We start from the raw sequence: 17082 nt of genomic DNA, 5'->3' as shown, positions 1-17082 counted from the left end.
AGACCAATTATCAATAGACAAACATGTATACAACCCAAGTGTCCAACCAGTAGAAGTTAATAGTTTTCTTTAGATTTAGTTGAAAAATACATCCAAATAGAGTAACATCACCACCCACAAGGTTTTAAATAATTCAAGACAAATCTTTAACTTCCATTATGATATATTTGCTTTACACCTAACATCTTCTGGGAATATTCTTGCAAGTATTCCTTGCAAGAATTTACTTCATTTCCTTTCCATCTGCTTCAGCAAGAGAATGGAAGCCTGCAAAAGAGTTCAGAAAAGCAACTAAGCAGCAGTTTGGTCAAATATGTCCATGCGGCTACTGTGCGCCACTGTTAGTGCATGCATGCATAGGAATCTCTTGATATGCCCTACTAGCTAGTGCCTTCGAATTACATGGGAAGTTATTCTATGAAACGAAGGCTAGCTCTATGCTTGAAGAAAGTAGCAACAAGCCACTGACTATATATAGCTTTATCCTTCAAACTTCAATGTTCATTTGCAAGCAAATAATCATAAAATTTTCGAGCTTCAAACCTTTCACGAATTTATAAGCAGAATGGCATTTGTCTGAACATGCATGTCTATAACACTCCTAGCTTACCCTAATTTGAGAGAAGTATCTGAGCTATCATCCTCCAACGGGGGACCGCTGCTGCAACTGTAAACATTAGTGACAGACTCTGATGACATGCCTTCTTCCTGAACTGCAGCATCTGACTCTGCTAAGATGGGTCTTTTTCCCTTACACAAAGCCACCATCTGGAAAAGCCCAAAATCTTATATATGTCAAAATTATTATAATTTGATAATTGAAAGAACAGCATAACAATTTTGGGAACTAGCACTTGCTTTCTGTTTTAATTGCTTGTTCTCTTCCAGCAACTGTACTCCCTGCATCATCATCAAGAAGAAATTATTAGGCAAACAAAAAAGGTACATATACTAGAATTTTCCTTATAATTTTGTGATGCAATTTTCTGCAAATAGAGTTGAACGGTTGTAGTTGGAAATCCCTGAAATTCTAAATTTTCAAAGTATTTATCCATTTGAGGGTAGAAACTAAGATGAAGTTCAGCATTGTTGATATATCCTTCTAAGAACAGCCTGACATTCTTGTATAATCATAGTGAAGCAGATTGGGAAGCCTTGAAATTAGAGCTGTCATAGATAACTGCTCTGAATTGTAGTGTAAGAAGCTAATTAGGGTGAAAAAACAATAACATTGCAACAACTTTGAATAGGAACCGAGAGATGCATTGACTCCAAATAACAACAGAACCATTCTGTTCAGCTAGCCTTCTTTGCATGGAACAGATGGAACTTGTTTTTCAAACATGCACATCGATGGCTTGGCTTGTAGATATTTCGAATGCTTGTACTAACCTTCCTTTCAAGTGCAGAGATCTCACTCGAAATACGTTCACCCTGAGAAAAATGGAATAACCTACTTGTTAATGGACAAAATCAAGCCTTCGCTTTGTGGATCGAATAAGCAACATGTATAAACCTTAGTCTCCAGAACTCGTGTGAGTCCTGCTTCAAGCATTTTCTCTAGCTGCTGCAATTCATCTATGTTCAATCCTTGAAGATCTTCTCCTCTCATCTGCCTGTTATAAAAGCGGTAATATGTCAATGTTCATTATAAATATCAACAACAACAACAACAGTCCCATTGGGAAAAACAAATTACTGACCTTAGTTGATGGCTCTTAACAGAAAATTCCTTGCTCAATCTTATATGATTACTGTTTTCCAGCTGTAATTAATAATACCACACTTCATTAAAACTTATATTTCCAACTTGCCAGGCTTCAAAATACCAAAAGAAGAAAAAGAAAAAGCATTTCCAAGGCTCACAAGGATTTCTGAAGGAAGCAAAACAAATTCATTTTGACCTCTGTAGCCTTTTAAATCTACACATTCCATCTTTTTAAGATGAAATTTAAGACCAACACAAAGAAAAAATGGGAAAAAAAAAGGAAATATGAAGAGTATGCTTCATAAAATTAATAGAAGAACTCAAGGAACAATGTTGCTATACATAAAATGAAGGATACAGCTTATTCCACTGCATTTGTTAGATGGACCTCCAAGGCATGCATAGGAAATCAAATGAATCTATATAGTCGAAATGCAATACAAGAAGCAGTTGCATGATTCTCCTTTGAAATATTCAACACCTTATAAACAACTTCCATAATTACCTGTAGTTCAAGAGAGGGTTGATCCAATTTGTTGAGATTGTTGGAGTGCACATTATACCTTCCCAATATATCCCTCATGCTTCAAGGAGCAAAACAAAAGTATGAGAAAGTTACATGAGAGTATAGTAAAGGAGGTCTTGATTTTCAACAGTTATTCTGAGCTCCAACTTAGCAATCGAAAGTCAGATCACCCAAAGTCTAAACAGTTACTGCTACAATCAAAGGGCAAAAATAGCTATTTTAGTTATAGGTAATGAGAGGAAAACTGATCTAAAAAATGGCAATTGTGACAATGGGATCTCATTATCTGCATTTAACAAATTAGTGTGTGATGTTCACTTGAACATTTAGACTAACACTCTTAATTGAGACTAGAGCATATAGAATATAACATAGATCCATAATTAAATGGATAAGTCTGTTTCGATGATGCTCTTGACGGTTGTTCTTTTGATCTCATTACAACTTGAGCGTGTTGTTGATCTTGTATAGTCTGTTTTGATGCTGCTTATCTGCAGCTTCAGCCTTCTATGGCTTGTTTTGTATAGCAAGTTATTAATGAAATCATCTCTACCTTTCAAAAAAAAAAGATAATTAAATGGATAAGCCAAATATGCAATATTTATAAAAAAATCAATTACTTATTAGAAATATATATATATATATATATACACACACTTCGAGTTTGAATTAAGATCAACTAGTACATAAATTAAATATTAAGGTGAGCCTATTTGCATATCAATAAATTTTAATACTTTCAAAAGTTTCATCAATTAGAGTAGCCTAAGTGTTTGTTTGGTCTAACTTTTTTTCAACTTATCTACCTCTTAAAAGCAAAAGCCAAGCCAAATATAAATTTTAAAAAGCTCTTAAAAAAAAGTAATTTTTTTTAAAGAATAAAATTTAAAAAAAAAAAGAACTTTAAGAGAAGCTCCTATGAGGAGCTTTTTCTTCTCTTTTTTTAAAAATATAAGAGAACTTTTATTTTTGTTTCAAAAATATCCTCATCTGTTAAAAACAAATTACAATATTAACCTCTCAAAAAAAATACCCTTTACAATAATTTTAACCAAAATTATAACTTATAAAAAAAATTTACCAAACAACATCAACTTAATTCTAAAAGCTATTATTTTTCATAAAAACTTCATAATAGCTTTTAAGTTAGAAAAAAATCAAGCCAAATAAGCTCTAAATTAAATTTTAACTATAGCAAATAGGGGATATCATATCGACACATTGTTTCCAAAACACCTTAGAAATATCTATTCTGATGATCACAACTATGAGCTAAATTTAGTAAAATTTAAGTTATATATATAAATACATGCATACATACATACACACTTGCACATGCTTCGACATTGAATTAAGACCAAATAGCACATAAATTAAACATCAAGGTGGGTCTATTTGCATATCAATAAATTTTTAATTTTAATACTTTTAAGAGTTTTATCAATTAGAGTATCCTAAGTTAAATCTTAACTATATTAAATAGGGGATATCATATCAACACATTGTTTCCAAAAACAACTTAGAAATGTCTGCACTGATGAACATGACTATGTGCTAAATTTAGCAAAATTAAGGTTGGAAGTAAATGCAATAAGATGTCTTCATCAGAATGAATGATGACAGCAAAGAACATGCTTAATGTTAATGGATCATAAGCACCCTAACACATCCGAAAGGAAAATTGTAGCATCAGCCCATTAGTCTACACAGAAATTATAAGCCACTTACAGTTAATTGAAGATGTAAAACCTTTCACATTCAATCTAAAAGTAGGAACTAGACGAACCAAGTGATTGAAGCCAGCTCTAGCTGAGGTGTCATATCAAATCATTTAGAAACACATTATCCTTTCGAATGAGCTAACTTGAAGCATAGTGTACAGAATCAGAAGCTTGATTTAGCTAGGCTCATTCAATAATTAGGCTACGTGCCAAGTTCCCAGTTTTCCTACAATGCTTCCAAATCCAGAGCAATGGCCATCCAAAGTACTTATGATAAACAAGGGGAGAAAACATTATACAGGTCAATATATTTTTAACAGGTAACAGCCAAAGGCTTATGCTTGGATCTGTTTGTTATAAGACTAGCATGGACCAACCAGCACCTGACATCTCTTCAAAGATTTTACCCAAGGAAAACTCATTAATTGCTGCACGTTGATACGCTACTATCATATACGTCATAGAATATCATGTATTGCAAAGAAATAGATCCCATTAACTTATATACAACTTGTTTAGATGCTCACCAAAATATGCTCTTTGCATAACATTAAACACCGTCTGGGAAAATGATTTGGGATATATTGAAATCAAAGGAATGGTTTAATAATCTATCAGAATAGTATCAATGAACTAGTTCTGCCCTAGAAGGCCCGATCACCAAGCCTTTAATTACATAAGCTAGATATGACAGTCTGAAATACTCCACTAGTTCTAGTTCATTGAAACCTCTTTCGTTATTAGTTAAACATATATCCACATAAAACTTAGTTTCTCCCAATCTTCTTGTATCATGCCTGCCTTACTCCTACTGGACTATTCTTTAAAGTTGCATGCAACACAAGCCATCCAATTATCTTTATTCATTTATTTGGATACCAGAATTTACACACTGAAACTTTCATCTTCTAAATCATCCCTTCGATTACAGCATCTGTAATGTCTCCTCTGGTTATGCTTATTAAATTACATTTTCTTCTTAATTAGCGCATCTAGAATGCTTTCTTTATAAGCAACTAATTATTTAGCTCAAATTGATACAGCTGAAAAATAAACATCTTGTTGAAGCCTCTTGTTTGACTCAATGACTCCTTGCATTTGAACACCTTTTAGACTTTTATAGATAAAAGTACTGCACCTGTTAGAGAGGAAAGAAGAGCTAAAACTTGGTTTTACATACTTGTAATTAGTCTTGAAAATTCCAAAGAATTGAAGGATAATATGTTCATAAATACCAGGACTAATTATTAATTTAATCAATATGATGACATGCTTGCAACCTAGCCTTTTCATTAATTCCAATTACATAAGCCTTCACAATCACTTTTGCTCACAGGACCCCATAGAGCATTATTCCGAGGTCACGGCTTAGACTACCATACATATATATTTGAGTCTCGTATTCCCTCGTACTTCCACTACAATAAGCCTTGTCATCAACCTAAAACTTGTCTAATCTCCAGTCATATTCAATAGAAGATAACGTTATACAATGCCATCGATATGGTCTTTTGGCATGGAACTAACATTTGAAAACACATAAACAAGATTGAGAGCGACACCTTTGATACTAACAAGCCACCTCCCACAGACATAAGATCATGGAACAATAAAAACTTCTTGCAGGTAGCTTTTAAAATGGATATATTCTCAAGCTATATGACCCACTACAGATTCCCAATATATACCATGGAATACCTGAGATCTCTTGCCCCAAGAATCAGCAACCGAAGGGCATAAGGATGACATAAGGCAAGGTACGAAAACTGGCCAAGAGAGATATGAACTAAGGCAATCGAATAATAAGTTAACTAAAAGTTAAATCGAACACGAATCATTTTTCTTAAAATCCACAAATCCTTAGTAACTCCAGTTGATTCTTTTGGTGGGTTTGAGAGACTATTTTATGCAAAAGAGAGAACATAGTACCATATGTTAATCTCCAATTAATAATATCATGGAACAAAACAAAATTTATGTTAAAATCAGTTAGTCCCCAAAGCTAGCTATTATTTCAACCCAAAAAATAAAAGAACTGGTTTTAGCCACTTTTTCTCCCCTAGAAGACTGCTGTTACAGACAAGTACGTTTAGAAGCTTTTAAAGGAGAAGAGACGATGGCCACCATGATCCATAAGGTTTGTCCACAAGATCACCTACATTTAGAACTATCCTTGAAAAAGCTCAACCTAAGGGAGCTTTCAATCACCTCTGAATGAAAAAATCCATAATCCTAAACCCAGGCTAGCTTGAGATTGCCAGGTGTGTGGTCTTTTACATTTCTGGAAATAGTAAGACCATCCGTTTTTCTTCAAAGGGTTGATTCTTGTTTTGAAAGATCAGCGGTACGATCTAAAACCTGACAACAAACTTTAGAACGAAACCTACCAGCTCCCCTTGCTCTCCGTCTATGTCTATAAGCACACACAAATTAGAAGAAGAGCAGGAATATTTCAAAGAGAAGTGATACATGGATTGTAACCCAGGCGATTTTGTCCAAAGAAAAGACAGATAATGAAAAATACCTGGAGCTGGCATACTCAAATAGCTTGCCAGTAGCCGAGAAAATGATGAGAGCAACCTCAGCATCACACAGAACTGAAAGCTCTTCAGCTTTCTTGAAAAGGCCTCGCCTTCTCTTAGAGAAGGTCACTTGCCTGGCCGTCACGTTGTCAATCTTCCTGATCTTTATCTTCTCTCTGGCCATTTCTTCTACCCTCCATAATATAAGATCAAAACCAATAATAGTTTCACTCAGAAAGAAAACATAATACTACTAGTACATAAAATGACTTATAAAAGACGAGAAAATAAGGGGGATTTTTTTGACTTTTTGTGCTAAGTTCATCGAAGATTTTAAGCTGAAACCCTAGTGGAAGACCCCATGTCCAGATCCAGGTGAATAAAACAAGAAAAAGTGACAAAACCCACCAATCTTAACTCATGAACATGCAAAAAAAGAAAAGGTGCGAGTGGGGGGAGGAGTTTAAGATTGGTGGGTTCTTTGTGCAGTAGTTTTTACCTTATTGAGGAACTGATATGCGTTCAGGAGCTGGAAGTTAGTTCCGGTCACAAAAACCAAAGTTCTCCCAATTACAGAAAGTTAAGTTAAACCATAAGAGAGAGAAAGAAATGAGCGAGAGAGGGGCTTGGTTGTGTGCGTTTGCTGGTTCAAGAAAGGAAAGGTAACCTACTAACCTTCCCTTTTATAGCTAAAGAGAGACTCTCCCTAATATTACCTTCAGTCTTTGGACATTTTGCCTAAAAAAAGTTAAAAAGAAATACATTTTTGCGTGTGTGTGTGTGAAGTGAAACGATGAGACACAGGTTGTGAGAGGAGCCAAATCCAAAATCAGGCCCTGCCCTGGATGATGATGGATATCAATCCAAACATATTGACTTCATCTCTTCCCTTTCTTTTCCTTTTTCCTCTCAAACCCTTCCTCTCTTCATTTTTTTTTTATTTTTCCACATTAAAATAAACCAACCCCACCTTCTTTTTTTATGTGGACGATCGCTTTCCGTACATGGATAGCAATGATGGCCAAGATTTTTAACCCTACTTCATATCTGCAACGCCTAGCACAACCTCACTATTCCTGCATCAGTTCCCAATCAATTTATCGCGATATTTCCACAATTCTCTTTCTTTTTTTATCACTTCTTACTTTCCATTTGCGACTCTCAACGACCGTTGCTGTCTGTGATAAAAACATGTTAGTCTTCCATCACCGTCACGGATTTGGATCCATGTCCTAATTTTTGAATAACGACAAATTTTAAATAAATAAATAATAATAATATTATTATTATTAAACACCAAGTATACTGTTGATGCTTGAGACTTGAGAGAGATACAGTAATTACTTGGCTGTACATATGTACGCAATGACTGAGTACTATTGTACAAGATGGAACCAATTAATGACAAGATCCAGGGATTAAATTCTCATAGCATGTATTTATATACATAATTTTACGTGGCAGATATGTTTGATTAATGCGATGCTTGGTAAAGTTTGGCATCCATGATTGATCATATGTTCTACGCATGATAGTAAGAGTTAATGTGATTTTCTTACCTCGTGATCTGTTGGTATTTGTTGTGAGATTTGTCTAGCTGCAATTTGTAACGAATAGTTGAATTTGTTTGTATATTAGTATTGCTTTATGGGGAAACAAAAAGTATAATATGTGCAAGTTAGGATTTCGCATTGGAAATAATGTTTATAAAACAGTTATATTAAAAGTTAAATATTTGGCAAAAATATAAAGTAACTTAAATGAAAAAAAATTATGCAAAAATTATACAAATAATTCCAATTAAGGATTAGGTACAAAATAAAAATATTTTTTGATAATTATTGCATGTTAAGATTTGACATTTTTAATTGAGCTTGATGGTTTTTTATAAAGTTGAGCATCTATTACTAAATTAATGTTAAAGTCACGAATAATTTATTTTTCAATGAAAATAATTAATGAAATTTTAAAAAAATCATTCGACAATCTACTATGATTTTCATTCTTAACGAGTTACTAACTATAAGTTTTTTACATAGAAATACTGATAGCAAGTAAAAGAGTGTAAGAAAAAAAAATAACTTTTTGTTTCCATTTAGTAAAAAGAAAAGAGAACTAAAGGTGGGTGGTTGTAGAAGTGGAATTTGGTGAACAATTTTATTATAATGGGTGTTACTTTAATCCCTAATTCTATTAAAATTAGTTGTTGATTAATTGTTATAGAATATCCAACTAAACAAAAAAATTATTATAGAAACAAAATTATAAAATTCTAAAAAAACAAGAGTATGTTATAAAAATTTTGAAACGTTTGAAGGACGAGGCCCTACTAGGCTTATTCCCCCCCGTCTCTGAATATATGGTTAGAATTAACATGATTAATTTGTTACTTTAATATAATATAGTATAGGACAAATAAAATATAAAGTGGAATATAATTGAAGTTTATACATATCATTTGGTTCTTGTTGTATGGATAAAATTTAAAAGAAAAAAAAAACGAAAGATATTGATGTCGCATCCACAACTTGTCTTTAGTGAATCGAGAATATATTGTGAAGGTTTGCATTTGTCAAACAAACACCACTAAGCATTACTCAAGTGGTAAGAGATGGCATTTAAATTAGCATTCATTGGACAAAATAAAAAAAAAAACAAAATTCTTGACTACCCACATTTTAGCTTTTTCTAATTAATTAATGAGGAATTTTATTTTATTTTATTTTATTTTACATGCATGCAAGCAGCAAAGTTACACTAAAAACTTAAAGTAAAAAATAAAAAACTAAAAAATTTCGATGATTCCAAATTAATATATTTATTTAATAATTTAATTAAATTATTTATAAGAATAGTTTATACAATAAAAAAATAATTACTTTCCACCATATTATCTATTCAACTTTTCACATTCAAATATCATTTGGTATTAGCAAATTTCGTTTGTTTCCTTAACATTTTTCTTTGTATCACGTGCAACCACAAATCAGTCGACATTAATACTTTGAAAAGAATAAGAACTTTTGATAGGATTATTTGTAAAAATAGAATTATTTAGAATCACTATGGAGTAACTTTCAGCATATCCTTATCATATAAACTATACGTGTCTACATCCAAATACTAGAATAATTTTAAGTATAGTTGTTAAATTAAAATATGTATAATGTATCAAAATTTTATTTTTTAATATCGAATATCGTATCGTATTGTAAGATACGATAAAATATTTTTAAATTAATTATAAATAATATTTATACATATAAAATAAAAAAATTTAAAAAATATTATATTTTTAATAGAATTGAAGATTATAAGAAGTAAATTGAAAAGATAATTATTTTTTAATTTAAATTTTCAACATATTCCTTAATACTATATATTTTTATATTAATTTATTAATTAAAAAATTAAAAAACAATTATCATGTTAAAATTAAAAAGGAATTCAAAAATTTTAATATTTTTTTGTTTAAAATCTAAAGATTGAAACATACAANATCAATTAAAATTAAATTTGTAAAAAAAATATCAACTATTTCATATTATATGTTATCATATCGTAAAATACGTATCATATATTATATTATATTATATGGTTTTTATATTTAATCAGATATACAATATAACTATAAATATATATTATTTTTTACTAATATCATATCGTACGATATATCATATACGATAATGATAATTATAATTATAATAAATAAATTAATATTTGGTAAATACTTTAAAGTTGTATCACTGATTTGTAATTATGAATTTTTTTTTTTCAAAATTTGATACCCACTGGATATATACGAAGTGGCAGATTGATTATTGTCGTTCAAAAAAGCCCAAAATTCAGCTGAAATTATTATACGATATCAAAGATCCAGAGAAGCAAAAACCCTGCACCGAAAAGGAAACAGGAGCATCAGAATTTGCAGCTTCTAGCTAAGTCGAAGGTACAAGTAATTAATAGAGGGAAAGAGACCAGACAAATAAAAAAGTAACCCTACGACTATATGTAAATATTAGTGGTTGGGTTAACAAATGTACATGTTTTGGCTTGTAACATGCACACGCACATTTACGACCCCAGTTGTCTAACAGGTAGCCTTATCTTTCAGTACCTGCACCCGCTCCTAATTAAGAATTCCTCTTTTTAACCGGAAACCAAGTAAAAAACAAAGTGCCACAACCCATAAGAACAATGTTTTTACCATTCTTGGGGTTTCAGTTTCTGTGCATGTACAGCTACATCAGTAGCTTTTATGTGCCAAAGTAAAAACTTGATCCAACTCTATATTTATTTACCGTTTTTCGAAAAATGAAAATCGAATATGAAATTTTAAATCGAGCCACACTCACATTTATTATCGTGCTAATTACTGAACAACATTCATTGATTGAATGTTACCTTGGGTTCAATCTGTATCGAATTCCTTTCTTTGTTTTAAACTTTTAAAATTTACTGAAGTAGATAAGAATATAAGCTGAGAATTTGGTTAGTAGTGAAAAAGTAAATTAAAAAAATGGCTCAAATATAAATATATATAATAATGGGATGGAATATTGGAATGTTTTTGCAGGGCAAAGTTTTCAAATTAGAAAAGGGATTCCCCTAGTCGTGCTGTAATAATATCAAGGCAAATAGCTGTTGAGACGACAAATGAAATCATTCTTTCTTTTGCAAGGAAATATTACATCTTGGATGCCTGAGCCTAATAGGGTTCAAGAAGACAGGGAAAAAGATAGAGACGTAGCATGTGCAATGCACTGCGAAGAGGATGCATGAATTGGTTGCTCAGTCGTTTGCTGGGTACTGGTTAGGCCCCGCCCCCTGCCTTACGGAAAAACGTATCTTCACCAACGAATAATGATCCATTGCGAGAGACGTTTAGGCTCCATGTGAATGAACATTGATTTGCAGGTTACTTTTGTACTTTGCATATATATATATATATATTTATCTGAATTCATTCATTTTTATTTATTTATTTATTGTCTTTGGTACAGATTCAATTAATTTTCTTTAATCAGTTGGCTTCGTTTTTAAGTTGTTGCAAGCAATGGATAAGTGTTCGGTGGAGGGAGATTGTAGTTGTGTTTTTCCTTTTTTCGTCTTTAATGATAGACTAAATAATTTATTAATTAGTACAATTTTCAAGTGGTGCTTTACGTACAATGTTTGTAGATAGAATGGAAACTAATTAAATTTTATTTAATCGTTGTCTCTTTTTGACCATTTATTTAAAAAATACGTCAACACAATAAAAAATATATATTATATTTTATTAAAAGAAGCAATTTGTGTGTTAAGACAGAGTACTAATCTAATCTAAATTTCATATAAAAGTAAAATTGTCCACTTTTAGTAAACATAAAGTACGTTTTTAAATAAATAAATGCATAATAAATTTTTAAATAATAGTAGTAAATGATCACCTTTTTGTAAATGACTTTATATAATTAAAAAAGTAATATAGTTATAATTAAAGTTTTTTGTATTATTAATAAAAAATAAATTATTAATTATTAATTATTACTCATATATAAAACAAATAGTTCTATGCATGTTGAATATGTGTTAAATATTAATTAGATATGTATATACTTTGTTATGGTTCTTTATTATAGTAAATTTTTTCTTTCGAAAAATTCATTGCTCGTGAAATCTTTTTTTTTTTATAATTTTCATTTTCAAACTCAATTTTTCGTATCTTTCATTATTTTATTACGGAATCTTTTTATATTGAGAAAAATCATGAATCAAAGTCAAATCAAATGACAAAAATTGAAGGGAAATTTTCTTTGTTGAGTTTCTTTTGTTTTTTCGAAAATTCTGTGGTCCCAAAAAGGGAGACTTGTTCGAACCTTTGAGAATTGCATTTTGTTTATTGGAAAACTTTATTTTCCTCTTTGCCCAGAATTGAATATTTTGGTAAGTGGTAAAGGCGTCTTTGTTTAAACTTGGAGAAAGCTTTCTCCACTCCCGTTGCGTTACGGACACGCGCCATCGGAGCACGAGAAAAAGGCCAACAACTGAAGTCGACGGACCCCATGGAAACTCTGAAAGCTCACGTGCAAAACAAATATAATATAATGCCCAATAAATAACTAAACAAACGCTTCCAAGTTGTACTTTGTATTACTATGAAATTTCTCTATTCTTAGAAATAAATTTGTACATAAAATATCTGCAAGGATAAAGAGTACATATTGACGTGGGATTCTCGAGGACTAAACATCCTAATCCTCTACTTAATAAGTATTAATGCCATATAAAGATTAAAGATGATAAGTTATTTAACCCCTTGTATCAAAACAAAATATGTTTCTTTTTTATAATTAAGAAATATAATTAGCTTCTTTTGCAGTTAAAAATGGGAAAGAGCATCTAATTCTATTTGTTGCGTTTGACATGGAAAAATGCAAATTAATTTAGCTTTCATTTCTTAATACAAACACATAAAATGGGGGGGGGGGGGGTTAGAAATTGGTTTTATACTCATTTAAATTGATATAATTTTTTGTGGATTGCTTTTTCAATTCCCTCTCTTTTAAAATAAAACAAGTAATAATTTCATCCTAGATACAAAATTAAGACCATTATAATATAGGTGATTAAGTAATTAAATCGATTATTAACTCCTAAAAAAAAAAAAGCAGCATCTTATTAGTTACGGTATAATAAAAGATGTGCTAGAATTTTGATGTATTGAAAATTAGGAGTTAAATAAACATATCACATTCCATTTGCAATTGACAATTAATGCTCGGAAGGTAGCTAGCTAGCTAGCTAGTTGTCTCAAACCCTTGCCAATAGCAATCGCAAACCCCACTTGTTCGGTAGAGAAGGGGTTAGAGCAACCTTTTCAAAAGCTACAAAATTAGCTCTAGAGGGAACAATAGAGAAGGGTTTGCTTTGATTTTCCTACTTGTTTTATAATGTAGAAGATAAAAAATATTTACTGTCCAAGCTCCTTCTTTGTCCAAAGGTTAAGTTTGCTTTACCTTTCTCCCATCACATATTCAAATGATCAGATTACCCTAACACAAGCCCTAACCTTAAAATGTGTAAAAATTTCTGTGGGTAAGTGTTCCCAAGAAGTTAGCTTTTTTCTTCATTTCTCCACTTTTTACTTTCACATACAAACTCTTTCCTTTCTTTTCTTTACCAAAAAGTGGAAGATGACTGAATGGCCGCTTTTTTTTTTTTTTTTTCTTTTGCAGGTCATCTGCACTGCCTGCCTGCCTGCCTTAACCAGGTTTTACTTTTGTATGATGGCTAAAGGAAGGAAGAAAAAGAATTTGCACAGTCCCTTCTATTCCAAAATTGCTTTTCTTCCTTCAAAAATTTTTTTAGGAAAAAATTATAATTGGGTGTTATGAAATTTAAACAAATTACTGTCCTGTGATTTCTTTGAAAAAAATTATTGAATGGTGTAATGATGACAATAAGTGTAACAAAAAATTAATTGAATTATCAAAAGTACCCTTCAAGAAGAATAAGTACTAGTTGTTTCAATGTAATGTACATGTTGATATAATAAACTATATCTATTAATTATAATAGATTGTAAATGTCTTTTGATTATTGTAGATAAGAACGAATTTTTTAGATTTTTTTAATTACTATTGATTATATATAATGATAAGTATGTTTATGTATTTTTAAAATAAGATGTAAATTTCATTTAGTTATAATGTACATGATAATTTTATAGATGTTTTAATATTATAATTTAAATGTATGTACTAGTATTATAATAAAATATGCATGTCAGTTTAGCATCAATTATGTACAAAATATGTGATTTTTTTAATGTTTTAATCGTTATAAGTTAATATACATATTACTATAGTATTTTAATTAAATATATAAGTGATTTAGCTATTATGTACACGTTTCATAAAATAATTCATACATGCTTTAATCATCATAACTTTAGGTATAGTTTTAGATGAGAAAAAAAAAAAACAAGATCAAGGGTAAGAGAGATCACAATTATTATAATATTATGTACATTTACTATAAGGTGATGTACATGTTACTCAATTATTATGTACAATTCATTTTGAGTTAAATTTGATTTTGTTCCTTAGTTAAAACCAGGAGCGAGCAAGGGTATACATTTGAAATAGAATAATTACATACATTACACCAAAATGTATTAATTTTAGATAAGATCACCTATCATTAATTTGCTTGCATTTCATTACACCCGAGCGTAAATTTCCCCAAAATTAAAGATGCTCTGAGAAAAGTGCTACAAGAAGGGTACAAAATAATTAAAATGAGGTTGATGTTGTATGTTTTAAATTTCTGAACGCCCTGTCTGGAAGTTTTTTATGACAGTTGATGGATAGAAATGGGGGGGTCCATGCCCGAAGAAGAATAAAGATGACGTCAATTCACAATGAAGTTGTGCTCTTTTCTGAACTTATTAACACTGTTATTTCACATCCTTACCTTTCAGTTTCTTCGAATGACTTCTTTCCCATAATCAATTTATCTTGTTCAATCAATCGTTTTCCTTCTTTACTAGTATTTATTAAGGAGAGGAAATTCTACATTATTTTTTATATCATGAAAGTGTACAATTTCGGAATGTATAGATACCAGTTAAAGTTGGTATTTTTTTTTTCAAAATATTTTCATCAAATTTTAAAATATATGATATAATAAATAAAAAATAAAATTTTAAATTATTTTAAAATTTTAAATAAATTTTTATTATTTCATTATGTTTAATTAAGTTCTTACACTTTTATTTTTTATTAAATAGATCTTTATGATTAGCGATTGATTAATTGTTATTAATTAAAATACTATTTGTCATTTATATAATGTGATATTAACGTAGCATGCATAAAATATAAATAGTTAAATACGATATACAAAATTAATAATTTTAACTTATACTTAAGATAATTTTATTTCAACTAAATATAAAACGTAAAGTACATTAAAAATATATACTCAAGCTAATTTTTTCTTATATAATTAGGATTAATAAAAATTAATATATTAGTGAAATTTTAAACAATAACCAATAATGTAACGTTAGAACGTATATTTAAAAATTACATATATAATAATTTTTTAGTTTTTAAAAATTAAAATCATTAAAAATAAAATCCACATAAAAAAAAACATGACAAGTAAAAGTTATAACCTATATAACAAAAAATAAAAAAATATGATTGATGATTTGTAAAAATTTACAAAAGAAAATTTATAGGAACTTAAAACATATGAGCAAATAGAATATAATTGAAAAAAAAATAAAAATAATAATTATTTAAATAAAAAAATTAAGTAAAAAACTTAACCTCTTTATAATTTCATAATACAATGACAAAAAAAGAAAAAAAAAGAAAGATAGGTGGAGAAACTTAAAATATTAAAAAAAAATTAAAAATTCGAGTAAAATTGAATGAGACTTGTAAAATTATTTTATTATTTTTTAATTATTTAATAAAAAATTATTTTAAAATTTGTTAAAAATATATAATATATAAAAATTTTCAAAAATTTTGAGGAGCCATGGCCTTCATTACAAAGGGACGGCACCTAAACATCAATTATAAAAGTTTATTCGATACAAAATAAAAATATAAAAACTAATTAAATATAATAAAAAAATCAAAATTTATTTAAATCTTCTTAAATAATTTAAAAATTTTTCAAAATATTATGCCGAAATATATCCATTACAATATATATATTTTTTTGATAAATATCAGCTATAAACATTGTTTAACATTACTTTAACTTGATTTAAGTGATTAAAATATATGACAAGTAGAATTTTTAAATTTAAGCTATAGATTGTAAGTTAACGTATCTCAAAATTATCCATGTTTAACTTTGTAAGAACAAAGCAGCCCCTTGAAGATAGTTTCCATCGTTCCATCTAGAAAGCAGAATCTATAAAAGGAATGCCCAATGCACTATGGTGCTTGGTTATAAGCATAAAATAAGAAGCAAAGTCGATCTTCGAGTAGATCAAGGCATTCCTGATGGGAATGAACTAGTTACCTTTCTACTAGTTTTTTAACTCCTAGGTTGCCTTTTACTTCATTTTTCTAACTTAGTTTTCAAAACCCATGTCCAAGTACAGTTGCGTTAACATTAATAATGCAAGGAAAATGAACAAGGGAATCCATAAACTTCCTTTAGATTCAATCCCACATTACTCTTAATCCCAAGCTGACCATTTCTGTCACTAAAAGGGCCACCCGTCACCCATCCGAATGCACGCGTAACCTGCAAATTGTCATAATAAATTAACTTAACATTTTTTTTATTTCCAAGGCATTTTTTCCGAGGACAGTCCAATTATATCACCCAATTCGGATGCTAATAATTAATTGGAACAAAAGCCTATGAAAACTAGGAAGAAGCTGTTGTTTTAGCTGAGAAAACTTAATTACTACTAATTAGCAGCACATGATATATCCAAGAATAATGGTCCAATCATCAATTCACAAAAATTATACTTGGTCTTGTCCTAATCACCACCCAGGCCATGCCCCCAACATTGTTTCCCCTATTACTTCTCTCTTTACCAATTGCAAAGCTGGAATTATTAAAATTATTTTTGTCACCTTT

General features: G+C 29.9%; 1 protein-coding gene across 2 annotated transcripts; it reads right to left on the bottom strand.

Annotated features, from left to right (window-relative positions):
• LOC18591803 (MADS-box protein SVP) lies at window positions 51-7356 on the bottom strand. 2 transcript variants are annotated; one of them, XM_018125604.1, is made up of 9 exons: window positions 6977-7356; window positions 6480-6671; window positions 2214-2292; window positions 1704-1765; window positions 1517-1616; window positions 1393-1434; window positions 859-900; window positions 611-768; window positions 51-267 (listed from the first exon to the last, which is right to left on the bottom strand). In XM_018125604.1, exons 2-9 carry the CDS (start codon window positions 6659-6661, stop codon window positions 249-251), a joined length of 684 nt encoding a protein of 227 aa, XP_017981093.1. In that variant the 5' UTR covers window positions 6662-6671; window positions 6977-7356; the 3' UTR covers window positions 51-248. The 2 variants fall into 2 exon arrangements, with proteins under 2 accessions (XP_017981093.1, XP_007018219.2); XM_007018157.2 differs by having other exon boundaries at window positions 6480-6666.

This window comes from Theobroma cacao, chromosome 8, assembly GCF_000208745.1.
Source record: "Theobroma cacao cultivar B97-61/B2 chromosome 8, Criollo_cocoa_genome_V2, whole genome shotgun sequence".
Lineage (NCBI taxonomy): Eukaryota > Viridiplantae > Streptophyta > Magnoliopsida > Malvales > Malvaceae > Theobroma > Theobroma cacao.
This window is presented reverse-complemented; position numbering and strand designations above follow the sequence as displayed.

Coding starts and splice junctions, on each gene's coding strand:
- LOC18591803 (XM_018125604.1), bottom strand. CDS start 6,661: ATGGCCAGAGAGAAGATAAAGATCAGGAAGATTGACAACGTGACGGCC. Junction 1,766..2,213: donor AACCCTCTCTTGAACTACAG/GTAATTATGGAA, acceptor TATTAATTACAG/CTGGAAAACAGTAATCATAT. Junction 1,435..1,516: donor CACGAGTTCTGGAGACTAAG/GTTTATACATGT, acceptor CATTTTTCTCAG/GGTGAACGTATTTCGAGTGA.